At 37.6% G+C, this 20,448-nt stretch overlaps 2 protein-coding genes across 6 annotated transcripts; one reads left to right on the top strand and one right to left on the bottom strand.

Annotated features, from left to right (window-relative positions):
* Nucleotides 1-340: 340 nt before the first annotated feature.
* LOC129411179 (Golgi SNAP receptor complex member 1-like) lies at nt 341-6,234 on the top strand (the record flags this gene model as incomplete). The annotated part of the gene is made up of 5 exons (XM_055161082.1): nt 341-480; nt 1,737-1,889; nt 5,023-5,052; nt 5,322-5,404; nt 5,891-6,234. Coding segments are annotated over 5 exons (531 nt in total), but the record flags the coding sequence as incomplete, so codon positions are not given.
* Nucleotides 6,231-20,101, bottom strand: LOC110155872 (trafficking regulator of GLUT4 1-like). 5 transcript variants are annotated; one of them, XM_055161081.1, is made up of 5 exons: nt 19,732-20,101; nt 18,474-18,561; nt 7,941-11,230; nt 7,428-7,554; nt 6,231-7,337 (listed from the first exon to the last, which is right to left on the bottom strand). In XM_055161081.1, the coding sequence occupies exons 3-5, from the start codon at nt 8,340-8,342 to the stop codon at nt 7,315-7,317; spliced, it is 552 nt and encodes a 183-aa protein (XP_055017056.1). In that variant the 5' UTR covers nt 8,343-11,230; nt 18,474-18,561; nt 19,732-20,101; the 3' UTR covers nt 6,231-7,314. The 5 variants fall into 5 exon arrangements, with proteins under 5 accessions (XP_055017056.1, XP_055017054.1, XP_055017055.1 ...); XM_055161079.1 differs by having other exon boundaries at nt 19,748-20,101; XM_055161080.1 differs by lacking the exon at nt 18,474-18,561 and having other exon boundaries at nt 19,640-20,101.
* Between the last annotated feature and the right edge of the window lie 347 nt (nt 20,102-20,448).

Genomic DNA, 20,448 nt, shown 5'->3' with positions numbered 1-20,448 from the left:
AACAAATAAAACAAATCAACAGTTCCCATTCAGTATGATGACAGCTGTCCCTGAGTCTATTGGTCCTAGCTGGTATTGACCTGAATTATATAGTCATTTTAAATTTTATAGCTGTAATGCTCTTTTTTCACAGTAAAATACTGTTAAGAGATTCACTTTTTTCCCTATTCTTTAGCAGTGGATCATCACAGTCTTTCTTTTGGTACATATAACAACATGTTTTCTTTAATATATGCAATTTTGTTATTACTTTATATTACCAATTTTTTGTGTAACCAGCAGGGGGCTCGCTTGTGCCTTTCAGTTTCATCCTTTGATCGTTATAGTTCTCATGTTTCAGGCTATAGAAGGGCACCTCCTCCTGTTGCAGCTCTCTGTCTGTATCTCTGCCTTCTCTGGGGAGATCTCTCTAAGTGCCTTCTCCAGTAAATCAAACCACAAGGCTTTCATTCGGCCCAAGCTTGGCGAGAGAGCCCTTACGTCACGTCCGACCCATTCTGGGCTGGTCTTAGATGTGAGAGGAGAAACCATAGATGATAATGACTAATTATAAAAAAAAAATAAAAAAAAAAGTTTACATTAGTTTGTAAACAGTGGGATAAAGATCATTTGTTTGGTGCAATAACTGAGTAAGTCTGAGTCTGATCATTAACAAGCACTTGTAAACAATATATTTTATAGATAGATAGATGGATCGATAGATTTTTTTTTTCTTTTCAAGTTTTACCAGAAACACTATGATTGATGACCATATCAGCAACTTCTGAATCAACCTTTGTAATTATGCCTTGAAGCTGTTTTTTAACTTTTTGAATCTTGTGTTTTCCTTTTGACTGGGACTACTCTTTAGAGATTAGAAAAGGCCATTTAATTTCTAGAACATTATGTTTGAGCCTCCCCATCACTATACATAAATGCTCAAAAAAGTAAATGTATTAGTGTTTTTATGTTTTTAATTTGTATGGACATTGTGGAGTGTCCCTCAATATTCACATTTATGCTTCACACAGATCTGAATATTGACGATCAGGTGGTAACTCTGATATAGTGTGCGGCTCTAGTATGTAATCAGTGAAAGGTTTAGCCACGATGAATTGGGGCCAGATCTGAACAGGGTGGAGCTGATGTAAATAAGAAATGGAGGAGAGTGTGGAGGGTTAAGACGAGCTAATTACTTAAAAGCCTTAAACGCAGGAAGTCCATAATCAGCAGTCATCAGTTAATAGGAACCAGGGAGACCTGCTTTCCACCATGTTTAAGTTGTTAATGGAGGGCTTTATAGAGATCTGTGGATTATAATGTATAGCAGCCACAGTAATTTCAATTAGATCAGAGAACATCAACTTAATCCACAAGCCAGAAGGATAGCAGTTCAGTTCCAGCTCCAACCAGTGTACAGTATTCCTATTTATCCATTTTATGCAAGATCCCTAAGATTTCATGAATTTGCACAATACAAAATGAAGCATTATATAAAATGCATCATACATTTTCTTGCATTTGAATTTCAAAAGCCCTACCAGTAAATTAATATAACAACTGAATTCACTTTGCATTCACTTCAGATAATCTTTTAGATAAACCCAAAAGAGTGGCTATACAAATGCCTGGAAAACCACAGTATCTTAAAATCAAATGTGTCTTGTAATGGGGATACAGTGATCTAAAAGTGTAGTGCTCAGGGCTCAGTTGCTGCCAAGATTAAGTTTGATATCTCCCACTTTCTTGTTTTAAAGAAGTTTCAGAGCCGTATCTTCTTTCCGTCTGAAAGTCAATCTCATTTTCTTTATCTGCGTTTTGTCCTTTCACTGCAGGTCATACAAAAGCAGCTCTGGAGTCAACAACAGACGCACCGAGCTTTTCCTGAAGGAGCACGAACATCTCAGGAAGTAAGTTGTGTGAAATGAAAGTTATTTACTTAAGAGAATCAGCCAAAAGGCTAAAGTGATAGACTTTTATGTACTCATTTATATAAAATTTTACCATAAGGTCAACTTAGCTAATTATCAGCCTTTGCCTATGTTTTAAAATTCAAGTACTAAATCACAGTTAAAATTTTAACAAGATGTACAGTATGTACAAGTAATAATATTATATTGCCTTACATAGTTACTTTGCACTTTCCTGTGATAGGTAAAATTTACCTGTCAGTCACACAGCATGGAAGAGACTGACCAGTAAGAGAACTGAGTAGGGAAAAGTAGATGGCATGGCCTACTGGTATGTGTTAGAGATCTGCAGAAATGCAGTGAATCATAAATCTCCTGGGAGATTCAGAGAATCTCATTTTGATATATTGCAATAATTTATTGCTCACATTTCCTCTAAATTGTACATTAATGCTTTCTGCTTACTCAGCGTGTGTAACATGTCAAGAGCAATGTTTTGGTTTAATTTCTTAATTGACTTGTGCTGTAACATATGTAGTGGGAGGGGTCATGGGCTAAGGAGACCAAAGAGATGATCCAGAGAATCTGAGCTTTACAAAGCCCCATAATTGTGGGAAAGAATAAGGTGAAAGAGTCAACATAGAAAACACAAGCTAACTAAAGGGAGAGGCTTATCTTTAAAACGAATTATACCTACCCAAATAGTTATTCACTCACCGTTACGTGTATCAGGGTGGTGCACTGCATGTTCTTAATCCTTGCCGTTATAAACAATATTAACTTCTAAAGTTTAAATTTGAACTACTGCACTTTATGTACTGCTATTGTAAATAACTAATATTCACTTGCTGGGAAAATCTGGGCAATTCATTTGCCTGCCCTCTCTTAAATCACTTGTCCATGAATTAATGAATCAATTAATGAAGTGAGTTACATGTTAGTAACTCACTTCATTAATATTGTGAGGCACAATGCTGCGCATGGAGGGGATAAAGAGACAGTCAGAAATGACTTCATTATATCTGGGAGTTGTCAATTGAAATTACCAGATCTTTATTTACAGTAACAAATCATGTAATACAATAGTTTTAGATCTTATTTACTTTGATAAATGTGGTCCCAGCAGTAATTGTGTAAGAGGTGTAATGTTAGATGTCCAAAAACAACTGATGGTCTGATATGAAAGCCTCCACACTGGGAATACTGTCCGTCTCACATCCCCAATTGAAATCCACACTCTTTATAAATGTGGAAAAAGTTGAGTTACAAAGTATTGCTTAAGGTAAAAAGAGTATATTCTGGCCTCTCGCAAGAATAAATATGAATTCTACTATTCAAATAGAAATAATACAATTTAAATCTATGATTTAAGTGTATTTATTTGTATATATTTGGATCTGGCAGCCAATTTAAATGAATAATTAATGTTGAATGTTTTGTAAAATGAAAAAAACGAAAAAACAAAACTAAGCCCTTATTATAACCAAACCTGTCTAATGTATTGTTTCATAACTACTGATTGATTCAATATTTTATTTCCAAGTTTGGAGTATTCCACATGCGGTAGGGTGGGGTTGTGATCAGTGGGAGAGAAGAGGAGAGAGGAGGAGGAGGAGGATGGACAGACAGAGGAAGTATAAAGCTGTATTGATTTTTGGTCTCCAATGGAGTCTGCTCTGCTCTGAACACTCCAGCCTCAAAGCGTCACTTAGTGCTGGGCTAATGGTAGCTGATGTAGGCCCTCCATGTACATATCCTATAGGCCTGACAACACATGCTACACTTAGAGCGAACATATACAATCCGTGAGTCACTATTGCAAAGAAAATCAGTAGCTAGTACAGTAAAGCTAATATAAACAATGTAATGTACTTAGTACTTGGTATATTTGAGTTGGTCAATATCTCACTTAATTATTATTTTTTTCTGTAGATCAGCTTTGGATAGGAGTAGTTTTCCTCAGCAGTATTCAATATATGGAGGTAGTAGAGGCATTTTTACTCCTTGCTCTGACCACCTCCTACGTTGCCATGACTCATGAGTACTTTATTCACTGCAGTACATTTTGCTCTCTGAACAACATTATTTCCCACTTTACAATTCAACTTCAGTCTTAAATTCATGCTAGCATTTTGGCAGTTTATCATTATTAATCTTTCCAAGCTGCAGATCAATCTACAAAGATATTTTAGCCACATACAGTAGCTAAAAATGAAATTGGACAGGTAACATTATATATTTTTCTAAAGATGCTATTAACATGTGATTCATTAATTCATGCAAAAAATGCAAATCTCCAAGTCCTCCAACCACACCTATTAGGCTTACATGAAAATGGTCTTTTTACAAATCTTAAATTTCTGCACATCGTCTATATGGATTTAAGATGCACTCTGATTTTAATTATAAATGAAAATTATGTGGTTTTGCCTGTATGTTTCACAAAATTGCATAATCTTTAGCAATCTCAATGGAGACAAACAGATCATTCCACAAAACTGCAATTTAAACTCCTAGAATTGAATAAATGAGAAATAAGATCACTTTAATCCATACTGTTGAAAATCCAGGTCAAAATGATTACCTTTTCATAAGACAATAAGGCAAGAGACTCTCCACATAGTACACCTTAATTTCTAAAGTGTACTTCTGTTGTAGTTGTTATAACTGTGATACAGCTGCTATGCAGAAAGAATATAAAGCCCCCCAGAATGTAAACCTCAGATAAATATTCTATTAAAAAATCACAGTTTGTTTTTTCTACCTCAAGTGTTATATTACCAGGTCTGGTCTATAGACTAAATACAGATCCTCAGAGACACCACGCCCCTGGCTTTCACAGACGAGATTATGCATTACACCTGACTCATAGCTCTACTTTATCCTTTATACAAATAGCAGTATTGTTTTACACTGTGGTTAGGGAAGTAATGTTGCCCCTTTAAAAAGCTCATTCATCCCATAAAACTCTTAAGCCAAATTGAATTGACATTGACATATTCTAACCAGTGTATTGTCAATATTGTACATGTTTAATTCTCTCTTAAATGTAAAGAGGCTAAACATTTTTGAGGGAGGATTTTGTTCATGTTGAATCTCATTTCTCTGTTTTTCCACTTGTCCTTGTTCACAGCTCTGACCGTCTTATTGACAATGCAATAAGGTAAGCCTTAATGGTGGCTACTGTGCCCCCCCCCCCCACACACACACAAACACACACACACTCTGCACATCCATATCAAAACCACTATTTATTGACTAAACAGTTGCATACATACTGTGACTTTAAAATGCTTCTGTATAAACCATGATGGGAGTTGATTTTACCCCATGGTAGAAGCAGGAGAATAATTCAGTATTTTAGCAGTATTTTCTGTATTCTCTTTTTAAATACTTTTAATAAAGTAACAATGTGGTGATTTTCTGTCTCAGCATTGCCATGGCAACCAAAGAGAACATGACGTTTCAGCGCGGGGTGCTCAAGTCCATTCAGACCAGAGTAACAACTTTGGCCAGTATCCTTTTATTAATCCCCTGAAATACCACTTGGTTGGTAGTACTTGGTTTGACAGACATAAACTCTACCTTTTCAGGCAGTTATCTCTAATCAAAACAGAGGTGTGTGATTTCATTGTCCTGAAATGTAGTGGCCTTGTGTGACTCCACACACTTTTACTATTTTAGACAACAAAGCAACAAATGACCTTAGTGCTCACGATAAAAGACAACATACAAGTTTAGCAGCAAAAATGTAGTGTCAAGCCTTACTTTAAAACTTATTTTAGTACTTTATTATTACTTGCATTTTATACAACGGTGCCTATCGGAACAATACAGTTGAAAATGACCTTTTTTTTTTACTCTTGTACTGGAATGTTTTACTTTAACGGTTAAACTTAGGTACTTTAGAAAAGGATCTTATGTAACTTATGGTACTCCAGTTTTTGGAGTTTGATTTCACAAAGGATTTCTCACTTATTTTCTTTGACTCCTTTCCTCAGACCGTTTCCCTGCCATCAACAGCCTCATCCAAAAAATTAATTTACGAAAACGGAGGGACTCTCTCATTCTGGGCACAGTGATTGGTGTCTGCACCATCCTCCTGTTGCTCTACACATTCCACTGATGCAAACTCGTCTTATGCCATATACCATTATATTCTGCAATACTTTTGCTTGTATTACACTTATTTGGGAAGGAAAGTCTTAATTTAGATGAATATGATGTGCTATATTTATTTGTAAGACAAATATATTTTACATATTGCTGCTTGCATACTATGTATATACAGAACTTTTACTTGTGTTGTCTCAGTGGCATTGCCTAATAAAACACTTTAACTGGGTCATGCTCATTCAGGACTTTATTTGCAACATGCAAAACCTATGGCACAATCGCACAGTATAAATGTAGAAACATGAGATGGAGTGCCAAGACCAGTGCATACAGTAAACAGCCCAATTCATTTAAATAGCAGAATATTCAGACACAAGGCTCAGTTCAGTCAAGCACTACAGTCTGTTTAGTGTCTAAATGAAGCACAAAATGAAAAATACATACAGTGATTTTTTATTATTCATCATGATCTGTAATTTCTATGAAAGTAATGTACAGGTGCACTTTGTAACTCTTCTGGTGGAGGAGCCGCCATTTGCTTGTCACCATGAAGATATTATTATTTTGTCTGGAATATTCAACTATACACCATAAAGCAAATCTGCATGCAAATCCATGGAGACCAGTGGCTGACCCCGCCAGGCCAAGTTAAAGGTCAAATCTGTGAAGCAAAGCAATAACATCTCCATGAAGACAAACAGGTGGTGAATCAGTCACCAGAAAAGTTACACAGCACACCTTTAAACTTATTATTATTGAGTTTGAGTTGAGTTTTACTATGCAACTATGCAATTTTAACTATCTAAAGGAAAATGTGAAAATGAGTTGTTGAAAGCGATCCAACATATGTGGCTCGGTCAGTGAACAGTTAGTCCAAGGTTTGACACAGATACAAAAGCTCTTCACTCTCACCTTCAGTTGTAAACAGTTAGTCGCATTTTTGTACACTATCACATGCATGTTTTTGGAGGGTGGGAAGCCAATATTTAACCACTCTGGACTGAAACTGTGACCCTTGTCAATTAGTTTGGTGGATTTAAACTTTCTTATTTTTGTGATGGCCTCTACATCCACCGCAGTTCCTGACAGGAACACATCTTGACAGGAATAGGCTATGTTTTTCTTGCAATGCGTTCATTCATATTTTTCAATGCACCACACGACCTTCAAAATGGCACCCGGTCCATACTTAACCTCCCACGGTAGGTTTGAGGGAAATTAACAGACTGGTGTCCACATGAGGAACGGTAAAGTCTTTGGTTTCTTTGTGCTTTTTCAAAAACAACATGAATCCGCTCATGCCAGGCTGTTACTTGGATGAATGTTGATACTCTGAGGAAAAACAGACAAGAGTACTTCAACACAGGATTTAATGTAGTATTGAGCTACAATGTAATGCATTCTACCCATTGCTCTAAGTACCTAATCCGACCACGATGAAGATGATGACTGCCACACCCAGCAGGATGGCCAGGCAGCTCAACAGCATCGACCGACGCCCGTACTTCCGCGCGGCCGCGACGTCTCCAGTGAGCAGTACCGACTTGGACTAAGAGCAAAAATGAAAAAAGAACTTTGATGACCTCTCAACAGTAGAGAGGTTCACTTGTCATGGAAGCTCTTAACACACATTAAGTACAGATAGAGTAAACACGAGGCCTAAATAAACCCTCGAATCTAGAAGCACATATTATATATTATATATTATATATTATATGTAAAGGGGGTTCAAATTTGATTCATTACTACCAAACGTGTTGCTAATATCTTTCATGGTAAATACTTTAAAGATGCTGATGACTTTCAGTATCTTCTGTTACATTAACGCACACATGGGTCAGGGGTGCAGTCAGTAATTTTATTGTTTTTGAGGTATTATCTTTGTGCTAATGCTTAAACCCATCTAGACACAATAATGAACTACTGTTCACTCACCACACTGGCGTACCACAGCGCACAGATGTTGAATGGGACCCCGGGGCAGAGGCAGGATAGCACAGCCAGCCACAAGTAGCTGGAGGGGGGGGGCCCAGGTGGCACCGGGGAGGGAAGAGGGCCGAGGCTCACTCGGGATGTGGACTTGGGTGGGGCCGCCAGCTGTCCCACTGATCCAGACTTTAGAGGCGATCGGTACCCATTTTGGTCCGCATCCAAGGAGCGCACGCTGCCGCGGATGTTGAGCGAGAACGAGTCTGATTCTTTGAGATTGCTTTCCCCCGTGGGCTCCGTCGTCCCGGCACTCAGTAACTTCTCGGTGTCCTGGAATTCGTTGGGGTTGGATGCCTCGCGCTCCCCCAGGGCGCTCTTCTTAAAAGTGGCGTCAGTGTTGATGGCCATCACTGACGGTTAAAAGTGCGATAGGCGTGTTGCACGCTTCTTCTGTGTAAAAGTAAACTCTGGTTTTAGTTGTTTTCCATTAGGATAATCGTCTGAAGAGAGACCCTGTCAATCCAAAATGTTCAAGATTGTTTTGAATTTTAGTCCATATAAGCCTTCATCACTGAATGGAATTAGATTGCCGTTGAATCGCTCTCGCTTTTACCGTCCGGACGCACGCCTCCCTGTGCCTCCTGTAGCAAGGAATTAGCGCACCCCTCTCATCCCCACACAACAGTGTCTAGAGTCTACTTAGGCACCACGCAAGTCGTGTGACAGTGCAAAAATTCCCACACGATTAAAGCGCTTTTGGGGTGAACGCGCGGTGCGTAAAAGCTTTCCATTTACGCGCGGCGGCATCGGCTGGATCAGCATCTACAGGAGAGATAGAGGGGAGGGGTGAACACATCACTGTTAAACTTGGACCACACACTCTGAGAGGCGTACACCGCTGACTCAGGGCTGCACCACTGCATTTATTGCACCAGAAACTCCATTAAGATTTAAAACTTCATGAAGTTTAGTCACGCTATTTTTTGGTGATTTTTGTTGTTGTTGTTGATTTCGTTAAACGTATAACTATAGTAAAGAGGATTCAGGTCAGCCTAAATTCGTATTTTGATCTTGATATTCATTTGCGGCGTACCTTTCAATGATCTCCACTCAGTTGCAAACCTGTTACAGGCGACGTTAGTGACTGTTCTTCAGTTATGCTGCCGTCTTCTGGGCGTTTTAGGAACTGCCAATAACTGTGTAAAATGAATGTCTCGGGGAAGGAAATTGGTAACATAATCACTGGGATTACTTATGTTAAATGTGGTAGAATGAGCCTTAAAATAGGCTTTTATAGAATATGAATATTGACAGTATATGGCCTTATTGATGACTCGCAATTCAAACAGAATCTATTTCTGAACCCTTTGGAGCACAGCCAAATGGCTGGAGTCTTTGTGAAGCTGAAGCTCTGTACTTTTGACCCCTGCTGTCATCTAACTGTACTTTGCACTCTGTACTCTGTACTCTGATTGTAATAATCAAAAAAAAAAAAAAAAAAAAAAATCCAGGTAGATATATAAAATTTCTAGTAATTTTTTTTAAATCTTTGGATTATTTTTATATTTGTGGGTTTGGGGTACCATCTGGTCCAGATTCTTCTCAGAATGGTTGATTTAACATTTTGGGTGTTATTTTGATTTGAAAATAAATTGGTTACAGATTTCCATTAATGTTTTACATGTCTATGAGATTGAGAGTTCTCTTTTATCAGAAGCTGGACAAACAGAAATTGATTAAGAAAAAGTACTCATAAGTTTAACCTTTTTGCAGTTGAAACTACAATCCTGTGCAAACTTAAGACCTAAAGACTTGTGATAATGTAACAACATCCACATGATTCCAACTTGTTCATAGTGTGCTGAATGAATGTGAGTGTATTTGGTGGTCTGTTTCTGCCTCTCATAGTCTCGCAAGAACAGGTCAGAACAGGCCACTAACTCACAGCTGAGCTTTTACTAGAGATGTCACTATTACACTATAAAATGTAGCGACCACATTGTTTATGGTGTGCAGCATCATCAAATCAAACTATTAACAATTAAGTAAAGTTCAAGTGTCAAATAATTTCATTACTATCTATTCATTTATCTAAATTACCACAATTAATGCTTAACTGAATAATCCTGAATAATTCTTTGTAAAGGCTATAGAGATCTATAGCCTTTACAAATAAGCATAAACTATAGACCTTCAATCTATAACAATAAAAATGTCTATCTGTTGAATAATGCAAACACAAAACTACCGATTGAACTGTTTTTATTCAGCAGGGGCAGTTTATCTACCATAAACATGAGGGTGAGATGCTTTGTCATGGTGAGGATCAATACAATCATTATTTAAGAAATGTGATGCCAATAGCTTGAATTATTTAAGAATTTGTGGTAGAGTAATTTACCCGCATTACTGTTGTCATGGATTAGACCACAGTTACAAGTAAACAAACAAAGTTGTGATTGTGATTTGCTGTTGAAAAGCAATAACATCTCAATAGAAACAAGCAGGTGATGGACCCCCATCAGAAAATAGTTTGTAGGCCACTTTTAAAATTCAGTACTAATCTATCTACTAACACAACTCACATACATTTCAGAACATTTTTAAACAGGCCTAAACTACCATGTCAGCAGTTATACATAAATCATGGGGATAGAATATTTAGCCGGCAGTAGCTCAGTTGGTATGATGTTTGGCCACTGATCCGAAGGCTGGCAGCTCCAGTCCCACTCTCGACATAAACACATTGGCACTGGCACATCGGTGATAGAGTGGTCAGGTCCACTGACACACAGGTTGGTGATTCCAGATGAATGCTGTTGTTGTGTCCTTGGGCAAGACACTTAACCCACCTTAACCCCAGTGTCTGCGTACACTGGTGTATGAATGTGAGTGGTCCCTTGAAGTGTTTTGCATGCCTTGAAGGTGGATAAATGTCACCATTTAGTCTTTCAGTTACATTTCTTTAATAATTGTAGCATATGCAGTTTTCTAATTGAAACCACTCAAATTTGTATTCAGTATTATTTTAATTATATTTGCAGGACTATTTTCCATAAAAATCTATGCAATATAATGTAAATACAATGATCATATATGTTGTAGTTCTTTCTCTTCTTCTCATGGTCATCATGTTCTTGTCAGTGGGCAGGGCAGACCAGAGCAGTTCTTCAGCTGGCAGCTTTAGCATGTGTACACCAACATAAAGCTCGCCAGTGAAGAACCGCTGTGTGTCCACCATTTTGGATCAACCGTGTCCAGTTGCACGTCGTCTTCAGCTTCAGGTAGAGTCATTTCTGTCAGAGAAAAACAAAGAAGAAACATTTAATTTCCTGTGTTCCCCAAAGCTAGACAATGAACTCTGGAAAAAAAAAGAGAGATGAGTTTTATAGTTAAATCTTTGTGTGCTCGTTAAGTTGGGGGTTGTTTGGCATTTCGGTCAGGACTATATTATATCCAGTGTTAGAGCTTGTTTGAGATCCAGTTTAATCTTGGTTTAATCCTAGTATAGTCCTATTTTACAATTTAGTTTATGTTTAGTCCTGGTTTAGATCTGGGTTTGTCCTGATTTAGTCCTGGCTTTCTTGGGTTATGTTTTGATTAAGCCCTGGTTGACTTTTTTTTTCTTCTTCTTCTTCTTCTATCAATAAGTGAAATAAATCAGTTTGGTTAACTTTGTGTAAATGAAAGACAATAATGCATTTTTCATGGCTGTACAGTAAATAGGTTGCAGTGAGCTGCACTGAGCTGTGAGTAACTAAGTGAAATCATCTGAAATGCACAAATAAGAAGAGCCACATGACTCCAACATGCACAACTACATTTTTGTCCTTTAACACAATTCAATAAAAAAAAAACCTATAGATATCCGCAATGCCTTACACTCACATGCTGCACGTAGCTAACATAGAACTGGAGGTTTGGTCAGAATTCGATGCTAGATTTTGCCTTTTAACTGTGAGCAGTGGTGGATGAAGTACTCAATGTTGTTACTTAAGTAAAAGTACAGACACAACAGTAAAAAGTAATTAAATTAAAACTAAAAGTATCACTTGAAAAAATAAACTTAAGACTTAAGTCCCCATTTAAAATGTACTTAAAGAGTAAAAACTAAAGTATTTCACATATTTTAAGTGTTAATTTGTTAAAATGTAGCAGTACTACATATAAAAAAAAAAAGCATATTTTGATCAACAGTGGCAATACAAATCAGTTTCTTCTTTCTTTGGTCAGGATGTTACCACAGACATGGTGAAAATAACCCCTACAATCATTTGAAAAGTACTTTTTACTTTTCAGACTAGGTCAAAAATGTAGTGGAGTAGAAAGGACATAGCTTTCGAATGTAGTGAAGTAAAAGTAAAAGATATCCACTGCAAAATGTACTTACCAAAAAATACCTAAAAATTCTACATGTACAGTACTTTCCTACTTGTACTTACCATCCACCACTGACTGTCATAATGCAGGTGTTTTGATCTTGTTTATAGTTAATATACTGTATCTGGAATTACTGAACTTTAACTGAACCTTTAACAATAAAATAAATAAATACATAAATAAACAAATAGATAAATAAAAATAAAACTACATTTGCCATAGATCTAAAAGGCCCAGGCCCTCCATCTGAGCTATTACACAGCTATTATTTCAAGATTAAGGTCCCAGGTAGGGATAATCTTTTGGTCTAGTTACCATGGTTACGCAAAGAATGAGAAAACTGCCCTAGAAATACAAAAAAATGACTTCTTCTCTGATGACTGAGCTGTGGGCACTTATACTGGGACTTCAGTGGGGGTCAAATAATATAGTAACATTTTCTATTTTTAACAATACAACAAGGTATTTCTGCACACTGAAAAAGACAAACTGGTGCGTGGCAAGGTCAAGTAGCACAGTGGACTGATACTTTGAATTGGTGTCAGAGAAAAGTAGAAATTAAGTTGACAGCAAATGACCATCAATTTAAAACATTCAAGACATTCTGTTAAATAAGATAACGTTCCAACAAAAGTTTTTTATTAATTCTAAGCTGCACTGTGTGCCCAAAATGGATATCTAGATGTGCAAATCTAGTTTGTAGATGTGTAAAAATAATTTCACAATTTACTGATAAATTGGGTTTTTATTAGCTTTAAAATAGACTTTAAATGGTTTGAAAAATGAATGTTGTAATGAAAATTGTCTTGTTTTGAGTCATAATTTTGATGCTAAAAATCTTGATGTTAAGATGTTGTGGAAAACCTCTCTCCCTCATTGGAGTCACACACAAGTTGCACATTCCTAAAGCATTAAGAGGCAGAATATTGTGAGGTATTTTGACTGCCCAAGGGCTGCAGACAGCTCTCAGCATGGGGTGGGTCATTATACCATCCAAAAATCTCAACAATTCACAGATGAAATTCAAAACAAAACTTTGTGGTTGTACTTTTCCACTTTGAATTGCTCATTTGAAACCATGACACATTGCCTCTCCTCTTTGCCTGTCGTGACTTGCAAAAACCTTTCTATTATTAACTTATTAACTTTAATACTGTTTTTTAAAACTTTATTTGCCAAACACGTGTCACATAAAATTGTTTTGTTGAGGGTGTCATTTTGTTTTGTCTGCAGTCTCATCCTTCTTTCTGTAATTATATGCCACAAGTCTCAGTAACAGGAGGAGAGTCTGACACAAAATGGCTCCATTTAGAAAATTAACACAACGAATAAACTTTGAGGAGGCGCCTTGGCTGCTCATGTCAGTGTGAAGTGCATGGACTATCCAACACAACACACACATGGTTTGGGTTATACACAACTGAAACGCCAGGATTCTTCTCTGACATCTCCATAGAGACAAGCAGGTGCAGTCCCACTACAAGAAAAGTTACAAAGTGCACCTTTAAGAAAATATCTGTGGTAGTTTATCTTTGTAAATGCAACAGTGCAATTCATTTTGAGATAACCCCATCCCCTTACCAACTAATTTTCTGCCAGGAGATTTAAAGAGATAAGACAGAAAAGTAAAACTGCATTTGTAGGTTTATTTGGCTCCAGCTGTCAGGTGAGAGTGAATGATCGTGATTATTAAACTCAGTCGGGGCATCTCCAGTAATTACACTGAGATGATAATGTAATAAGTCTAATCATAATGTCCTGAAACGAGACATCAGTGAAGCAGGTTATGACCAGTTCAGTTGAACAAGAGGTATTTTAATACGCACAGAACAGCCCTTTTCTTTCTTCATGACAAGAATCTTGGGTCCAGCACAAACTATGTTAGATATGATAGAGATGATCTTTATCCTGGATCTGGAACTGTACTTACAGTGAGATCACTATAAATGGAAAAAGTGGTGCAACTGCGGTATTTGCAAATAGTTTATGACTAATTCATGACCATGAAATGTGTGTGTGATATCACTTTGAACCACTAGATGGAGTTGTGAGCTACAGTTATTTGTTCTTGAAGGAGCTATCTTGTTCTCCACAGACCTGACCTGTAACTGATCTGTAAATATAACAGTTTAATGCCATACTGTGGAACATCCTAGACAAGGTAGTAACATATCCAAGGAGGCAAGGAGACATACAGGAGTTTAAAAATGTTACATTATGTACACATTTTTCAAAATTAAAAGCAACTACATGAAAATGAGGTTACTACAGTGAAATGCAACTATGAAGAGATGGCCCGAGCTGTTCTGCAGTTTTGAACAGGAAGTCAATGGACCTATTTCTATTATTGAGCCATTTATGATCAATAGTGCAGTTTGCACTGAATAAAATGTAATTTAATGATTTTTACATATGTCATAATGCAAAATACACAGAAATAAGCATAATGTCATGTCTTTAAATTCTTGTTTCTCTCATCTCTCTTGTCTCTTTCAGTTTCTTCTCTCGCTCTCTCCATCCCTTCCACCCCCTTTCTCCCTCCCCCAGCTCTCCCCCATCTCTCTCCCTCCCCATCTCTCTCTCTCTCTCTCTCTCTCTCTCTCTCTCTCTCTCTCTCTCTCTCTCTCTCTCACTCACTCTCTCACTCTCACTCTCTCACTCTCTCTCTCAGATCAGACTGTCCTGCATTCCTGACATTCCCACTGCGTATGTTAGAAATTCCATCCGACTTGCGGGCTCGACCGACTCCTCACTCCTCCTTTTCCAGTTTCATAAATGTATTTATTTTTACAGTTCTGGAACAATGCGTGATTCATGCTGCTATACAGGGTCACTTCTTAATTGTTCAATATTAAATAGAGCTGAGAACAATCATGTTCCTCTTTTATATTTCATAAGATATGCTACAACTGTAAAGGTACCATAACCCTGTAATATAGGGCTAACCAAAAAGAATACACTTGTTACATTACTGCCCTCTTGTGTCTGAAGTTGATACATTTGACCCTATCTGACAATTGGTCTTAAATTAGAATGTTCCACTCACCAGCATTTAGTAATATTGTATTGTAATATAAAAATTAGTGTTGTCACAAAATCATAAAAAAATCTAACTTGATTTTGATATAAAGGAAAATGCCCTACAGCAATTTCGATAACATTCTTATAATTAAAAACACCTTTTATAGACAATAAAAGTAATGTAGTATCTGTTGGAACTGAGACTGCTTATTCATGAGTTTTAGCTTCCAGTTATATATGACTTTTCCACATTCAAAAGATATATTTAGTATTAAATTGTTAGACGCTACAGCAACAGGCCAAATTTTTCATCATTCTGAAACCCATGGATAGTGCATTACAGAGGCACCGCTTAGAAACAGTGACCCCACCTGTCAATCAAATATTCATCCCAAAGTCATTGATTCACCTCATATCCTCAGACTTTCTATTTCCTCTCAGCCCAAGACACGTAACCCGCACGAAAAAAGGCCTTGAGACGACCGTGTTTTTTCATACAATGTGCAACGGTGTATAGGAGATAGTGCGCATTCAAACACACAAAACGGCGTTCTTATCTGAGGCTGTGGACGTGCAGACATGAGCAGGAGAGAGAGGCCAGGCGATCCAGAGCAGGACAGAACGTGGCGCGCACAAAAAGACTGCAGCATCGCGTGGCGTCAGAAATCACTGGTGCAATTGAGCAATGCACAAGTAGCATAAATAAAGGGAAAGGCAAAGGCAGTGGAGGGCTAATGGAAAAAGGGGTTTATGGGTAATACATGAAAGAGATTCTATAATATCAGATTCAAACATTAATGTACAGGGAAAATAATAACATACGGTAGGTATTTTTTCTCATTTGACACAGTGAATTTACCAGTAACTTATCTCTGACTTGCAACAGGATTGTGTTTGATTTTTAATATTTTGAGACTTGTTCTGTATTTCAATATATGACAACTCTGGAAACTATTCAGATCACACAGGTCTAGCACAGTGCAACCATCTGACCTTTTTAATACTGGGGTCATGTCATTGTGAGCTAAGAGACCAACGTGATGCTCATCATGTCACTGGTAAATATAAAATAAAAAATACAATATTAGTAACCCAATAGTGGAACTTTATTAACCTATATAATATTTATTCAGTGTTTTTTTTATTTATTTTTATTTTTTTATGTTTAAATATGATTCTTCTTTTAGGGTATTGCTTGTATTAGAGCACTTTGGAAACAGTAAGTTTATAAAATCTGCTACATAAATTATGTTTATTTGGGTTAAAAAATGTGGCAATTCAGCACAGAAGAGAAAGACAAGAAAACATGAATTGGTCTTTTATATTCTAAGACCTTAGATTGCTATATTCTTTGAGAGAGCTGAGATTATTTTATTACTGATGTTTTAACATGTTTTTCTGTGACTGATACATTTCAGGATATGTATGTTAATATTACCTTCTGCTATGCCAGTCTATCTAATTAAATCTTTTTTTTTTTTTTTTTTTTTTTTTTTTACTAAAAGTGGAAAAAAAATGATTACATATGTGTTACAACACCTGCTAATTAATTGCTCCCGGGCCAGTTACGTATAAGGTGCATTCCTGGCTGAGCTGAGGGCGTGAAGGCAAAGCGGTGTCCCAGATTACAGCGGGACAGGCCTGTGCTTCAGAGCAGGAGGGCGGTGGCTTCGCAAACGTGCTCAATCTGATCCAGCTACTGCACAGACACTGGACATATGGCTTTACTGAAGGGACAGAGGATCAAAATAGCCTCAAATGGCAAATTATTGGTTGCAACTTACTAAGGCTTGGTATTTTGTATATTCTTTTGCCAAAATTCAAGTAGTAAAGTTTTAATTGAGCACAAGTCAGTTTATTAATTGAGCTAACTCAGTTCCACGCATGGGAAAATTCATCAGGAAGGGCATCTGATGTAAAAAAAAAATAAATAAAAATAATAATAATAACTTGAATTTAAGAAGAGTTATGTGATCAGCTATAAAAGCAACATTTCTGGTGTCCCATTTTCTGATCTAGCTTATTCTAAACAAACTTCATTCACAGGCCTGTATATAAAAAACATATAACACATAAAAAAGTTAGCTGCTGCGTGTTGTGTTTTGCTACACTCCACACAGTGTGTTAAAACTTCATCCTAACACTAGGAGTAACCATCTAAGTGTAAGGGCCATTCTTAAGTCTACATGATTGAAGGGAGTTGTATCAGGAAGGGCATCTGACATAAAATTGTTGGCCAAATCCATGAATCAGTGCAAAAAATACATGATATGACTATATGTTTAAATGTATATACTAACTATATTGTTGTGTATTTGGTTAAAAAGGATGTTTGGTAATATTGGGCGTGCCAGTTCCAAGCCAGGATAAATGGTGGAAATGGAAGTGCTTTGTAAAGTCACATCTGAATAACTGCACACTGTTTGATAGCGCCTTCATTTTTGTATTTGGTACCATCCAAATATTAACCTGTGTGACCACTAGGGCTTGCACAAATGTCCATGGGGAGAAGCTAAATGCCACGCCAAATGCACAATGTCCGGGATGAACTGAGCTGTGTCCTGTAAACCAGCCCTGAGGCAAACTGTACCCTTTACATTCAACAGTGGAGCTCCTGTTAAACATACACAGCTTTACATTAGACCTATTATCATCAAATATAATTATATTTACTTAAGCTATATGGAAATTGGTTTGCTCATTATTTAATGTGTATGCGTTTCTATGTATACTTTCTGAATCCACAAGGGACACACATAGCAAAAGCAAAAGCAGAATACAAATATACAGATGTGTATATATACAAGTACAATATAAGAACCAATGTATGTGAGTGATATTCAAGAGAAAATGAAAATACTGTAAATGTTATGACATAAGATTATAACACAAGGGTTAGGATGAGTTTGCAGTTACCAGTGATCTAAAATGTCTGACCACATGATTATGACTCAACAAACTAAAATTTAACATGACGCTGCAGATAATCTATTATTTAAAATGATTTAAGTTACATTTAGAAAAGTACTTGAAATATTATGGAGTTAGTGTTGATAAGAATATGAAATTTGGTCTTGAACATTGACATTTATCATAATATTTTTAGAAGCAAAAAATCCCATCGTGACAAGCCTTTACCTAACATCCCTTTTCTTGCCCCTCTGACACAGACACGCAATATGAAGGAATGAAGGGTGTAACCTGGTTGAGCAAGATGGCCTCGCTTCTGCAAATAAGACACACACACAAACCCACACACATCAGCTTATGTAGGAAGAGGGACTTAGCTTGGGAAATACATACATGCACAAGTTTCTCTTTAACTGTGAGATTGCCCTATACCATGTGATACTCATTGATAGGGCCTGCTTATGTCACAGAGGCCGCGTTGCAATGGGACCAGTGCATCTCGTGACAGGGCCTATTGCGCATTCCTACCGGCGCACTGAACCCTACTGCCTGTACAATTATGTAAGAGAGGGCTGCTACACTGTAACAAGCACACGACTGACATTTTCCCCATAAAACTGTACATTTCATCATAATCCACCCTGATTTCTCATACAGGAAATACATAAGCAAAGACTGGTTGAGGTGTAGTAGATATTGTGGTCGGGCCTGAATACCCTCCTACGTCATCAGATTTTAAAAAGCACTCCCTGTTCCTCAAAGTTTTGACTCATCTTTGGTTTGACTCTGATTAAAGTCTGGCAGCTTTTCTCAGAAATAACTAGACTTATCTTCCTGTTTATACCTGTTCACACTGGCTTTTTCCAGCCTTGTGTTACTGTAACTGTAACTTATTGAATAGGCTAAATCTTCAATTGTTTTACACATCAATCTATATAACTTATTATGAAGACATCTTAAATGAATTCAACAGATCTTTACTGCATTTCATTATGTTATGTAAATTACAGACACATTTTTCAGGGTTGGGTCTAGTGGCCTGCTTTTTAAGGCACAAAATGACCACTCATAATCATACTGATCAAATTGTTGCTCAAAATGATATTGCAACTCACCAACGTGTTGCTGATATATAAAAAGATTTAAAATTGCTTATAGAGAGATAATATCTTCTCACACTGTCCAATGCATGTCACAGGCCTAGCCTATATGACACATTTCCAGGCCTAACCAGCAGCCACAACTCCTAAAGCACCCCATTTGTATGCCACAAGTCACACGACGTAAAATGCTAAGAAATCTTAGGGAAGAAAGATGTTTTTTTTTAAGATTTGAAGAGGCTATTCAGACTTGAGTAAAAGTAGCGTTAGGTTAGGGTTGGGTTATCGTTTTACCAGCGAAGTAGGTCATCCAGTCGGTACACGCTAAATCACACTTGATAAGAACAGCAAAGAGCCAGCACAACCACGCAGAGACCGACACTAACCGTACGAGTGCCCCACCTTGACCGCGGGCTGGGTCGCTCCTCTCGGCCACTGGATCCAGAGGAGTTCGCGGAGCCTCGCCCACCGCTCTCTTCTCTGCTCGCTCTCTCTCTCACTCACTCACTCTCAGCCGGGTTTTTCTTCACATCTTCGCCTACACGCGCTTTGGAGAAGGTATTTTAAAGGCGTTCTGGAGAGCGCACTTTGGCACGTAGTCTGCCGGGGAGAGAGATCGCAGCTTCGCAGGACTTCAGCCCCTTTTTTACACAACTCTCTCACTCCTCTCTCTCTCTACAGTGCCCCCTCCCTTTTCGCGTCTCCGTCAAATACACACCCATCTCCGAGCCACACACGCAGCCGGCTTCCCTCCGATCAGCTGGCAGCGTGATGACGTCGGTGGCGGACACGGGAGCCGCACGTCAAAGCTAGAGCGGGTGACGCCAGCACGCTGCAGCACTTGTACACTTTACGCATGGATGTCTTAAACTATTAGACTATTTAATCAGTTGACTAGGCCTTACACATAGAGTATATGAGAATAAGTAGAGTATTTTAGATTTTGTCGAACTCAAAATTACTTGTGGCATGTGCTTATATGCGAGCGTTTGAAGAATGTGTTCTTAGTTGAATTGTTATGTAGCTCAAATAGTTAAATCAGATGTCTATGAGCCACTATACACGCCTACCCCAATACTGTTTTATACTGTTTCATATATGGC

This window comes from Boleophthalmus pectinirostris, unplaced genomic scaffold (assembly GCF_026225935.1).
Source record: "Boleophthalmus pectinirostris isolate CB_2022bp ecotype Guang Dong unplaced genomic scaffold, ASM2622593v1 HiC_scaffold_320, whole genome shotgun sequence".
In the NCBI taxonomy this organism is placed as follows: Eukaryota; Metazoa; Chordata; class Actinopteri; order Gobiiformes; family Gobiidae; genus Boleophthalmus; species Boleophthalmus pectinirostris.
This window is presented reverse-complemented; position numbering and strand designations above follow the sequence as displayed.